This window comes from Caloenas nicobarica, chromosome 3, assembly GCF_036013445.1.
Source record: "Caloenas nicobarica isolate bCalNic1 chromosome 3, bCalNic1.hap1, whole genome shotgun sequence".
Classification (NCBI taxonomy): domain Eukaryota; kingdom Metazoa; phylum Chordata; class Aves; order Columbiformes; family Columbidae; genus Caloenas; species Caloenas nicobarica.
In genome coordinates this window covers 67,588,232-67,601,502 of record NC_088247.1, presented here as the reverse complement: position 1 = coordinate 67,601,502, position 13,271 = coordinate 67,588,232, and the positions used below count along the sequence as shown (strand labels likewise).

The window sequence follows — 13,271 nt, the reverse complement described above, 5'->3', positions numbered from 1 at the left end:
TTGTAGAGCACTGCCTATTGCAAGGATTCGCAGAGCGCTTCCCCTGTACCAATAGCGGTACAGCTCAAAGTTATGTGCCAGTGACTTCTGAGCAGTAACTGCATTCTTGTGCCCATGGCTGGGGCTGTGACTGATGCTGTTATCACCACCTGACTGAACCAAGTGTGGGAACTGTAGGATAGCAAGGCACTGGTAGTAATGGAAAGATAGTGAACAGTAGTGAAACATTTTTCGTGTCATTTATGGGGTTTCTAAGCAGTTAGAGGACAAAAAAAAAAAAAAAGCCAGGTATTGCGATAGAGATTATTTTTGTCTGTATTGGTAATTTGTCAAAAAGGGGTCACAGGATCTAACAGTTCATGGATTTTTTAAAAAATTCTCTGGACTTCCCCTCTAAACTTGCTATCTTCTTGTACCCTTAAGAATTAGAGAATCTAAAAATGCAGTTGGAGTGAGTGTAAGTTTTTCTTGCAGCAGTAGAAAATTATTGTGCCATTACTCAAATGGTGACCATATGTAAACACCAACATTAAAACCATCTTCTGTTATTTTGTTAAAAAGCCTTTCTATTGTCACTGAATCATAATGTGAAAGCCAAGAGTGTGTCTACAGACATCCTGGTTGTTTGCATGTGTCAGGGCTAGCACATGCTAGAAAAAGAAAACTTTTTCTATGCCTAAAGTTTTAGATTGAGATGTAATGGTGATTGAGGTGTTGCTTTTAGTTTTCTTGCTTGCTCACTGGGTGATTTTGAGTCTTTGTACATTGATTTTGATGTTTTTGGTTTGTGAGAAGTTAAAACCATTATGAATAAAAGACCCTTGAGATCATCAGGTGAAAGATATTAAAATGTGTTCTACTAACAGAGTACCTGAGATCTCACAGTTTTATCACGGCTACAACCTATGACTGGTTATATTTTTTTTTCTACTCCTGCAATGTTTATGATGATATATGTTATGAGAACTAGAGAAACTATTAAAAGCAGAATTTTACTGTAGGTTAATGAAAAATATGAATTTTACTATAGATCATATGAAAAAAAAGCCCCAAATAAACAATATGCCCCTAATCTGTGTTTCTGTAAAGAGAAACAAGAACAAGAAACAACATTTTTGTCAAGGCATTGCCCATGGAAGGAGGAAAGGCTTAGAAAGTTATTATTTTAGTACTTTAAAAATCTGTAGTGCAGTGTAAACTCAGCAAGTGCAAGGAGAGGATGCAACTGAAAGATACATCGATATACTGACTGCTATATCCTAAACCAAGCATTTTATGAAGATAGGCTTATTTGTTTCAGTCACTGAAAAAAAGAAAAGATGAAACAAGAAAGATACACTGGGAAAAAAAAATAAAATAAAATTAGTAATTAACCTGAATGGACTACATCACCTCTGCAAGCATATAAAGTGATGAAAAATTATGCAGGCAGCAATTAGAATTATTTCCCAACTCCATAATTATGTTCTGGTAATAAAATATATCCTAGAAGCATTAATTAATCCCATTCCCCACATCACTTCAGTTGTCTTCCCTGCTTCAGATCTCCATCAATTCTCTTCGTAGTTGTTCAGTTTTTCTTTCTCTCTGTTCTGCTGTTCCTGTGAATTCTTAGGTGCTACAGACCTACCTTCCAGGGCTAGAAGGAGAGTCGCAGAGCAGTTCCTTAAAAGCTGAGTGTTAAAATAAGGAAGAGTAGCAAAGGAAAGTTTTTCTTCTTCTCCTTAATGGTCCTGCAAATATCAGCTCCTGAGGTGGAGTGAGAGCTCTCAGCAGTCATCTTTCTTTTCCCAAATATTAATTATACACATAGCATATTGAATAACAGGTAAAATTCTTCATTTATAAAATGTGAAATAAAACCTCCTGTTTCCAGTAGATGTTATATAGCAGTTTTGAGGATGAAATACTGTCTTATCCCTCTATATGGACCTGGAATGCTGAAGTCAAATGTGCTGCCACTTCTGGTTGTGCAGCATAGGCTTCCTGCACCTGGCTTGGAGAGACCACTGTGATTTTTGCAAAGTTTCCTGACAGTTAAAAAAAAGAAATTGCTACAGAAGTTAATTTATCTTTATGGTCTGGCTACACAATGATAACAACTTCTAGATTTCTTGAAAGCAGGTGGTGATTTTGAATTATCTTAGTTTCATGTTGCTGTAAGTTTAAGACAAACAGCACTGGACAAAGCCAGTTTTGCTGAATAGAATATTCAGAGAAAAACACAACAGCTGCAACATCCTTATCACTTATTACAAGACAAGAGAGATTGTTCCTGCCTAAATTCACAATCTGTATAATTGAATTCTCCCTACTTACATTTTTCTATTAAAAAAATAGTTATGTCTTCTCCCAAACTAGAACAGTGTTGTCAGGTGACATGTGTGTCACACAATGACAGCTACAATTAAATTGATGGAGAATCAATTTCTGTGTATGATATGTTCAGTCATGATGTATATTGATAAAGTATATTAATGATTGATTAAAGTTGCAAAGTGAAATTCTCAAATGTTAGAAAATACATAAATTATTGGTGTAACCTATATTGAACCACTTTATGGTATAATTTTATTAGTATATTTTGCCCTTCAGAAAATTGCAAAACTTTGTTTCTTTTGCCACTGTTAAATATGTATATCATAATACTAGTAACTGATTTTGCAGATCATTTGCAATGTGAAGTGCAGAGATGCATTTGAAACAGAAACTTAAAGAATGTCCAAAGTTTTTTTGGTTGTGGACATTGCTCAGGGCTAACATCTCACCTCTTCTGAGGTGATCCAGGAGATCGCAGATCAAGGAGAGTTTGTGTTTGTGAGGCTGGGATTCACATGTAAAGTGCCTGGAGCCTTCTCAATGGTTGATGACCACTGATACAGACAGTCAAAAACTGATTCACTGAAAGTCTGTATACTAAACCACAGAGGACTAGACCTCTGTAGATTTCCGGGATAGGTTTAATTCCAAAAGTTTTGGGGAATGTGGGTTTGTTTGTTTGTTTTCTTCTTTTCATCCACATTTACAGGTAAACAGTATAAGGTTGAACATACAATTCACCTGAGAGTTTTAACTGCCAAAGAAAAGTACTGTTTGTAGAAAATAACACTACTGTAGCCTTTGCTTGCAGCTATTGGAAAGCCGTTCCAAACTCCAGCACAACTGAAATGGAGCATGAAGAGATGGGTTAATAAATAGACTGCAGGTGAATGGGCTTTAAACTGACAGGCAGACGCAGGTTTTTTATTAATACCCACCCCTCGTGTGAACAAGCGGTGTGAATGTTGTGCATATGGGGGAAAGAGAACATGAAAGTTCTATTTTTAATTGTGTTAATGAAAATAGTACAGTAATTTTTCCAGATAGCAGGTAGGTGTTCCAAACAAGACAAAGAGCAATAGTTGTTGTGTTTAGGATTTCCAGAATAGTGAACAATAAGAAGGACATAAAAGTATCTTGGCTGTTTCAGTTTTATCAAGTGATCAGGGTTTTTCAGTCTTAGTGCCAAGAAAAGTTTATTGGATTTTATCAAATCTGTTCCCATTTATTGCAAACAATAAGCATTCTTTACTCAACAAGTATTCCTACAGAATTTCTAACAATAAATTGAATATTATTATATAAAGCAGTTCATAGAAAATATATTTAAGTAGAATACAATTTGAGATACATATATCTTTAAATCTAAATCACATAATTTGATGGTTCACACAAAGCCAAGCAAATTTCATTCTATTTTTTTATTCTTCTCTTCTTCCTGTAAATATTCTTGAATATTTTACATAATACTGAAGATATAAAGGTGGAGTTTTGCTCTTGGCAGTAAATAGGAAGAAGCTGGCTGTTGGGTGGCTGAGATTCAATATTCATCCATTACATTCCTAATTTAATTTTTTTTTTATAATCTGGAAAATTTATTTTCTGTTTTGTTTTAATCGCATGTTGGAAAACACTGATGAAGTGTTTTGTTTGATTAACATTGACTCCACAGTCCATATGCAAGTTTATTGCTGTTCAGGTTCTACTGGCTGGAGTATATAATTAGTCAGAAGTTTTGAAACCTGCCTCCGTATCTAAAAGGCTGACTGAATTTACATATGAAGCTTTGTAAAACTGCCTTTGAAAATCTTGGCTGTTGTAGCTTTAAAACTCAAGTGGAAATTGTTTTAGAGCTTTGCAGTATACATAGTACTTCCATTTTTGGTAGAATATTGTTTTTCATAACATTTGGCAAGTCAGATTCCTTTATTGGCTGAACTGTGGAATCAAAATTAATGCATTCATACATTTAAAAAAACCCCTACATGATCGTTGTACTTTTGGCAATGAAATTGTAACTTGATAATCAAGTTGTCTTTTTTGGATTTAGTGACTGTGCATCACTATTATCTCTTTTTAACAGAGATAAAGTTTGATTAAGCTGAAGGAGATTTGGAGGCACTTGCATTTTTCAGAGAGATACTCACTCCTATTTGGTCCAAGAACATGAATAATAAAATCACTATGTTGCTTGTCCATCTAGGGGTTAGGTGAAGAGTTAGTAGTCATTTCTATAAATCTCTGATGAGTATGATGCTTATACAGATTCAAAGACCTTTCTGTCTGTGATAATAAAAGCTGCTGATGTGATGCAGAAGGAATGCATACTCTTACTGACTTTTTTCAGATCTGGCCTCTACAAAATCCAGTGTAGGCTTACTATGTTTGAAATAAAAACGTAAAAATGGATTTGTGTGGGGCATCTCCTCCAAATGGGTTATGTTCCACTTTGCTCAACGCACCACTTTTTTTCAAGGTGATGAAAAGCCAGTGGGAACCTTGCAGACAAATTAAAAATAAAACTATTGTTCTTATTTAGAATCTAGTTAATTTGTGAACAGCTAAATGTGCTTACAAGTTGACACCTTATCTGTGTTATGTCAAAATCTCATCACATCCTTGTTTTGCTTAACAAGGCTGGCCTGGAATAAGTAAAAAGCAAAATCAAAAAAATCCTCTCTGATCTTCCATTAATCCATGCCAGGGAGACTTAAGCCAAAAGTGCCCTGTTTGTGTTTATTAACCCTTAATGGAATATTTTCTCCAGCAAATTTGTCCTACAGCTTTCTAACATACACCAGCTTCTAATCTATTCACACTCTCAGATTTTTTTCTGCATGGTGTGAAAGAGAACTCCTTGTCTGTCCTGAACCTTGCGTGGGGTAGTTTCATTTGATACTATCTTGTATGAGAAGAGAAGTGTCGGTGTTCGTACCTTATTCATCTTCTTCCTACTCCTGATTTTGTAGTTGTATCTGAGTTACAGGCCACACAGACCCATGCAAATTAGCTGTTTCTTGCGCCAAACTTGTTTCACACTTTGGATCAATTACTTGTCTTTCTCTTATCCCTTTTTCTTTCATATATATGTATAGATGTATTTAATGGGAAGAACAGAACTACAGACAGTGTTCACTGTAGTGTGCCTCATGAGTTAATAAAATCTGTGATTTATGAACATGCTTTGTCCTTCCTTCCTCTCCTAGTAATTTCTAGCCTTCTATTTACTTTCTAAACTAACTTATCTGATGTCTTTATAGTATTATTCTAACCCCAAGATCTTGTTTCTGAGTTATGTCAGTTCTGAGTCCATCTGTTTATGAGTACAATGAACAGTACAGGCCTCAAGCACACTTCTAACTCTTCAAAAGAAAAATGCTAGGTGAGCAGCTGTTGAATTTAGGCTATGAGAAAGTTTACAAATGTTTTAGTGTGTATGAACCATGTAGTTTTGTTCACATGATTATGTCTGCATGTTTCACAGGCAATTTTAATTCAAAACCATTACATTTATATAAAGCATGCAACAAAAATATCTGTTGCAGATAGAGCATGGATTCTATTGAGTATGCCAATGAAGTAAGCTACCAATGAGAATAATAGGATGAGGTTTTGCCAAAATAAGTCTTGCATTCTTTCTTAATAGCAAGAATTTTCCCTGTCTCTCCTAAACGGAAGCAGTTTAGTGTTAGGAAAAATGGGTATTGCTGAGTGAAAAATAGGAGCAGCAATGCACTGGAGACTTTGGCTTACAACTAGTTTAACAAATGGGAAAATGTAGAGGGGTTAAGTAGTAGGAGTGATGAAAGATTTATTGAATGCACTTTATCTGGGAAGATTAATAGAATAGAATCAGGAGGCCTACTAGATTTTGAATGAATTATACTCAAAGTGCTTAATCTTCAAGTACTAATTCAGTGAAAATATCACCGTATTAAAGGAAAGAGGCAAACAGATCTAAAGATCCCCTCTGTTCCTTTGAGATTGGGAAAGGACACCTGCTGATATGATCTAACATTTATATGAAGGAATATTGTATGAGAGATGAAGATGCTGCTAGCAAAGACTGGAAATCTAAAGGTTTACATTTTCGTGGTGTGAAAAAAGCTGCACAAAGCTTTTGTTTCCCACTCCTCCACACATCAGAAACACGTGTATTCATTGCTTGTAAGTGCCAGTAGTTCTCAAAACTGTTTTTGTTTAGTTTTTTAAAAATTGTTCTTTCTTCTCTGTTATTTGAATAGTTTCCCTTCTCCTTCTCTACAGATACTGCTGCTTCTTTTGATTTTCAAAGTGGGACTAGTGCTGCTTTTCCACATTGCATGAGAACTCCAGAATAACTCTCATCATAAGCTGCCTTGTCCTTGCAGCTCAATTCCTTGTGTGCTTTCCTTATTACTTGCTTGTCCCTCACCCCTATTTGATGATTGATTTAAGTTTTTAACTCAGCCTCAGAATGCATGTGCCTCCTCCACTTGGAGCCAGACTTAATCTTCCCTTTATGGTTGTAGCCCACGTGGGCTTTATCATTATATTTTTCTTGTAACCTTTCCACAAAGGGAGATTTTGTTCCACTGTAAGGTCTTGCGTTGTTGTTCTAATTGGTATGGCTGACTTGATAATATCCCAAGGCTTAGGGTCATACAGTGCTAAGAACATTGCAGAAATGTAATGACAAAGATTATTTCTGTTGCAGTTATTACAGCCTTTTGACAGTAGGTCTCCCACATTAGATTCTGAGGTTGCAATTATCTTTCCTTCTCTTACTTCTGTTTATCTACTTATATGGCATTCTTTATTACTGTATAAGCTCATCTTATAATGGGAGCTTTTTTAGATGGTTTTTATGTAATTGTGAAGATCACAGATGCAGTAATAGAATGATATTATTTAAAATAATTGGTGAACTTCAACAAAACTTTCTTGGATAGTTTTTGAGAGCTACTTCTGTTATCCATCTGGCCCACCCAGATCATAAAGTTATTATTGATCATTCATTGCATAGTTGTCTGCTGGAGTTTGAGACATACTTCAAAGTTTGTACTGTAAAGAAACATTTATTTATTCCCAATTACTGACTTGGTTTTGTGGGGCTAAGCAGCTATACAGTGTCACTAGTTTAAAGCCCTATGTAAGCCCAACTGATGTGAATTTTAGGAAGGAGTGTACTATTCCTGATACTATACTTTAAAAAATAGTTTTTCTCTCCAACTACTCATGTAAGATTCCATATATGGGAAGAAGTCTTCAGAAAATAAATGCTACCTGGGTCTATCAACCGCAGCTGCTGATTGGCTCAAGCCATGTGTATGCAATACATATGTTCAAGGAAAGGAGTTCATTATGTTCTTGTGTGTTTCTAGGAATCCGGAAAGATCGCAGAGGTGGGCGAATGATGAAACAAAAACGGCAAAGAGACGAGCAGGATTCCAGGAACGGGGAGGCTTCTTCTACCGAGCTGCGAGCTCCCACCATTTGGACAAGTCCACTGGTGGTCAAACATAACAAGAAGAACAGTCCGGCCCTGTCCCTGACGGCAGAACAGATGGTCAGTGCCTTGCTGGAAGCTGAGCCACCCATAGTTTATTCTGAATATGACCCAAATAGACCATTCAACGAAGCCTCTATGATGACCCTGTTGACCAACCTTGCAGACAGAGAATTAGTGCACATGATCAACTGGGCAAAGAGAGTTCCAGGTAAGGAAAAAAAGCCCCAATGGACTATAAAAGCCTCAACATGACAATACCAACAGAAAAAATACATCCTGTTTTTCACACTACGTATCCTAAGTTAATGCAAATTTTTCACTTAACTACAAATACACAAAAAAAAATCACAAATTTTATGTTATGTTGGTTGATAAAAAACTATAGTGCAACGTAAGTGACTTTTGAAGAAATATTTATTCTGTCTTTATGGATGGTTTTTTGATTGCAAATCCTTTTTCTTTCAGATAAAAACCAGCAAAATTAAAGATTAAAACAGATTACTAAAAGCCAAATCTAATATATATTTTATCTAATCAAATTATGTTAATTATTTAGATTCTTTTTCAAAAAAGGGTTACTCTCATGTGTGTAATGGAAACTATAAATCCAGAATCACTACTGAGCCAATAAATGTTAATAATATTTGTTTAATTGCCAGTTTACCTTTTTGACTATGAATTACAGATCTTCCATGAGTTTTGTGTCTGAAAAACAGAGCCAGAATAGCAATATTTGTATGATTTTTTTTTTCTTTTTTTTTTTTACTACTGGAACTATATGTTTTTATCTTTACCATTTTGGTGCATCATGGTTGCTGAACTATGACTTCTCTTTTCTGGAAGGGAATTACAGAATTGTGGAAGGGATGTAACATTTTTTGTTGAATGTATGTTACACATTCATTCGTGTGGTTTAATTAATTTATATCAATCAAAAGAGAAAGTAGTTTTGTAATTGAAGTTCATCACCTTTTAAAATTTCAGTCTACAAAACTACCTTTTATAAGTTAATATTTAAATGTTTATTAGAAACTTATTGCACGTGTTCTATTTTTAGCTTTGTAAAATGCCGGCATACATGGTAATTTATACTTTAAAATTCACTGGGATTCTGGTTTCTAAAATTTTTACTGTAGCCATTTATTTCATTAAAATTATGTGGCTGCTTTATGAAGGGGTGTTAGAGAACACTACCACGGCTCTCACTCACATGGTGCGTTACTCCCAGGTTATGCTATTTTTCTGTTTTCCTTCATTTAAATTTGGCAAGGATCTTCCTGGTAAATCAATAACCCATAAAATCTGAGTCTTTTCCAGTCCCCATGGGTTTCCTTTTTACCACTTTTCAGTTGTCACTTTGTGGGCTCCAGCTATGATCAATGAGAACCTGTGTGTGTTTCATTTCTCATTGTATCTTATAAGAAATCACCTGAGAATTTTATTCTTGACAAAGTCACAGTGGTTAAGACCTGATCCACAGTCTGCTCAAGTCAAGGGTGCATTCTTCTCTTAAGTATGCTTTGGATCATGTCTTTACAAAATGCTTTTGAAAAATAAACATATGTCTATAGTGTTAAAGCTATTCAGTATCAAAACAGATGAATTCAAATTACTTTTCTACTGATTTTTAGATATGTAATTGGTCTAAGTCTATTAAAATCCATTAATTTACATTCAACATGAATATACCAAATTCTAAATTCATTATGTTGTCCAACGGGAAACATTTGTCTTCTATGACATTTTATTTTGATAATTAATGTAATTAATGAAAATGTGTTCAGATACAAAGCAACACTGTTAGAGAACTCAGATTTGTTTTTCATTCAGAAGTCTCTCTAAAACTGCTTGTCACAAGATGATAACATCTGGTGAAGATCAAAAAACTTCCTGGTTTACCCAATACATCTTTTATTTTCTAGCAAAGCTTCTGAAATTGGAAAATTAAATGGATAAAGTTATCAACTATTTGTGAATATCCAATATATTTTAAATTTAAATAAATGTGCCTGTTAGTTGCTTGAGTAGCTCCTGAGAAGAAACTAAGCCAAATGAAATTATTCTACGTTTATACATTAATTGGTACTATAACAGGTGAGGTTTGATATAAATGGTGTAAACTTTGGTTAAAACCAAAACAAACCAAAATCCCTTCCCTGTCATAATTTGATCTATTAGGCACTGTACTGAAAATCATACCAAGAGGAAGTCCTAAAGCACAAGAGACAGAATATGAGTAGTTTGAGGATTCTGAAAGTGCTGGACACCTAACTGATTCTTGGTGTTGTGTCTCAGAGGACTGTATGTATGATCAAAATCAGAAATTAAAGTATTTTAGAAAGCTGATTTTAAAGTATTGAGGCACAATCGTTTACCTGCCTCTAAAATGGGGCTCTCTACAGGGCTTTGTGAGTAGGAATTTTGGAGCTAGGTGCTTAAATATTTTATTTTTGGATCTCTCATTTGGTCCCTAGAAAACACCGAGTGTCCTTAGTTGCTGATACTAAATCTTAGAAGCACTGATCACCTTTCAAAGACAGGGCCTTTGCTTCAACTGTTTGCCTGTTTCTTTCTGCTGGAATGTTCTGATAGTTAATGTACTTTAAGAGAAATGTGTCTGGCAATATGTCATATTTTCACCTCCATGGTATGTTGCCTTTGAGTACTCCGTTATTACTAGGTATTATGCAATACCGCTTAATTAGAGAGGATTTTTGTATGCATAAACAGAGGAACTGAATAACTTTTTTCTGTTAGGTGAAGTATTTTGTGCAACAACATTGTGGGGTTCCACTCAGTTATTTTCTCAGCTGATTTACTAAAGTTTCAAGCTTTGAAAGCAAGGGTAAAAACATCTTTTTCTACAAAGTGAATGTGCTCTTTACTGGTGAAAAAAAAAAAAAAAAAGCAGTTGCAAGAAAAATCCTCTCCTATGTATACCTCTCAAGACTTGGAAGCATTGCACAAGTTCATTTATCTAAATGCAGGCTCTTACCTGATGGAAACGAAAGAGCACCGGCAATATGAGTGGCTGGGTTGAAAGCATGTTTGTTGAGGAAGGAAAAAAGTTATATGAACCAAGCAGAAACGCAATGGAGATACAGCTTACAAAAAATGTAAGGACTTTCAGGGGCATGACTGGAATTTATTTCGCTGTGTAGGCTTTAAAGAGGAGAGAGTGTGTCAAAGCAACTAGTAAAAACATTGTTTTGGTCAGCTAATCTTTCTGATTATGTAGATAAGTGGGCATGGAATAAGAAACAGCTAGTTAGAAGATGTACTGGATAGAAATTAATCTATTCTACAAAAAAAGAAAAAGAAAATTAATTTATGATGGACTACATAGTGTAATGTTATAGAGAGATCTGTTATAAAACCATGCTGAGGATGATCTTCAAAAATGGAGTGAGCATCTCTGCAGACATGCCCTAACTGGGAAGGTGAGAACTGGTCCAAATCTTCATTGCAACTTATTCAGTATTAGTTCAAACTTGCTTAAATTGACTCTGCAATCTTAGTGGTGTTAAAAAAATGCTGAGGAAAAGAGAACTTGTGGCAGCTTCTTGTGCATAACCTTAAAAAATGATCTTCAATATTTAAGTATAACATGATTGTTAACTGAGGTCATAACAAAGTTCTCCCATGACAATGCAATTCATAATATGCCAAGAGCATAAAAGCTTGTTTTAATATTCCTTTAAAATCTTGGCCACTGATGCAAGTGTCTTTGCCAGATTACATGAACAAAAATCTTGTACAGTGTCCTATGACATATGCAAAAAATTCAGGATGCCCCACAGGACTTGAGGACTTGGCTTAAGTCCTCCCAGATGGCCTCTGTAACACCAGTGTTGCCTTCTGATTACCCCAGCAGTTGCATATAAGGTGGGTGCAAACAGATTGTGATGGGCTAGACTGTACATAGACATATAATTTGAGCCTTTTACCATTTAATTGAGACAAATCACTAAAAATCACATCTATGCAAACTATCAGCGTAGATGAAAAAATGTTCTGCTCATTTCAGAATCATGTTTTCCTGAAAGATGTGGCTTTCTGTTTTCTTAGTTTACATAATACCTTGGGGATATAATACCACCTTCAGCCTCATAGAATGAGGTTTTTTAGTTTAGTGAATTTTCATCATGGTCTTTGATGCAATGAGAAAAACTATTACTTCACTTTTCCATAGAAATGCTGATATACCAAAGTAATTAACTTATTGTATTTCTTTATTCACTTACTACATTTATCATTTAATAACTATATTTAGAGTACTATATTCTCCAAAGGAAGCTGTTATTTCCAATGCAATGGTCAATATTTTTTTTTTTTGCGGAGAAGCTCTTGAGATGGTAAGAGACATTATGAGCTTATACAGTGAGCTCATGGTAAAGGGTGTAGCTTTAAGGCAATTTTGTTGGGTGAAATCTTTGGCACTGCTGCTACAATCTTGTATAACTATTTACTACAGGTACAGTAGTTGTACAACTTAATAGCCCTAAAATGGTACGCTGGGCATACAAGCTTTGAAGTTTTGATATGATTCACGGTGCTGTACTTATTTTATGGCTTCATGAACCGAGGAGATAAACATTTTGGCACTGATTTTTTTATTTCAAAGCCACAAAAGTTGCTCTTTTCTTAAGATATTGTTTTCCTATTTGACCTTCTAAACTGCTCTGTTGGTTAAATTAGGAACAGTGTGTAAAGAGGCCAACAATAGCCACAATTTTACATTGCACTCCAGTGACACCAAATCTTGGGAAAAAAAAAAGTCAGCTTGCAGTGGAAGGAAAGAAATCTTATGCAAGAGTGGAGTGTGTTAATAACCGTAGATGTCTTTAGGTGCAGGGCAGGTTACAGAGCTTCTAAGTACAGTGATCCTCTTGGCAGTGATTTACACTTTGCTTAAAAAAAAGAATGGCTTGCTATTCATGTCATAATTTTGAATAAATCTTCCAAAATATCTGCTTTGTAGTGTCTTCTCCTTTGACTAATGGGCTTGCTGTGAAGATTTGTAAAATGTTATTAAAAAACCCTGCCACTCTGCTTATCTGTTTAATCTGTTGAAGTGATAGTCCAACTGCTCCCTTGACTTCATGGGGGAAAAACAGAGGAAGCAAATAGATCTGTAAGCAAAAGAGAAATTGTAACAAGCATCTGGATCTTAATTTATAGCTGCTTTTTGCGAATTTAATTTCTGTGAAGTTTCAATTCGCTACCATGAATGTGAGAGTTAAGAATCAATCCTTATAATGGAATAAGGTAATCACTTATCATTTGAATTTGAACATCAGACTGAGAGGTATCATACAATAGCACAATTATGCAAGGCAGCAGGGTTAAAATTGTTGAATATGAAAGAAAAGCTTTCCATTTCTGTTTTCTTAGTCTGGGAAGCATCTTTAGTCTTTCATGTCTACGTTGTGTAAAACCAAACCCAACCTTTCCATCCTCC

At 35.1% G+C, this 13,271-nt stretch overlaps 1 protein-coding gene across 1 annotated transcript in view; it reads left to right on the top strand.

Moving 5' to 3' along the window:
- Positions 1 to 13,271, top strand: part of ESR1 (estrogen receptor 1) — a 162,776-nt gene that overhangs the window by 102,426 nt on the left and 47,079 nt on the right. The window contains 1 exon segment of the mRNA XM_065631464.1: positions 7,683 to 8,018. Coding sequence (XP_065487536.1) covers positions 7,683 to 8,018 — 336 coding nt within the window.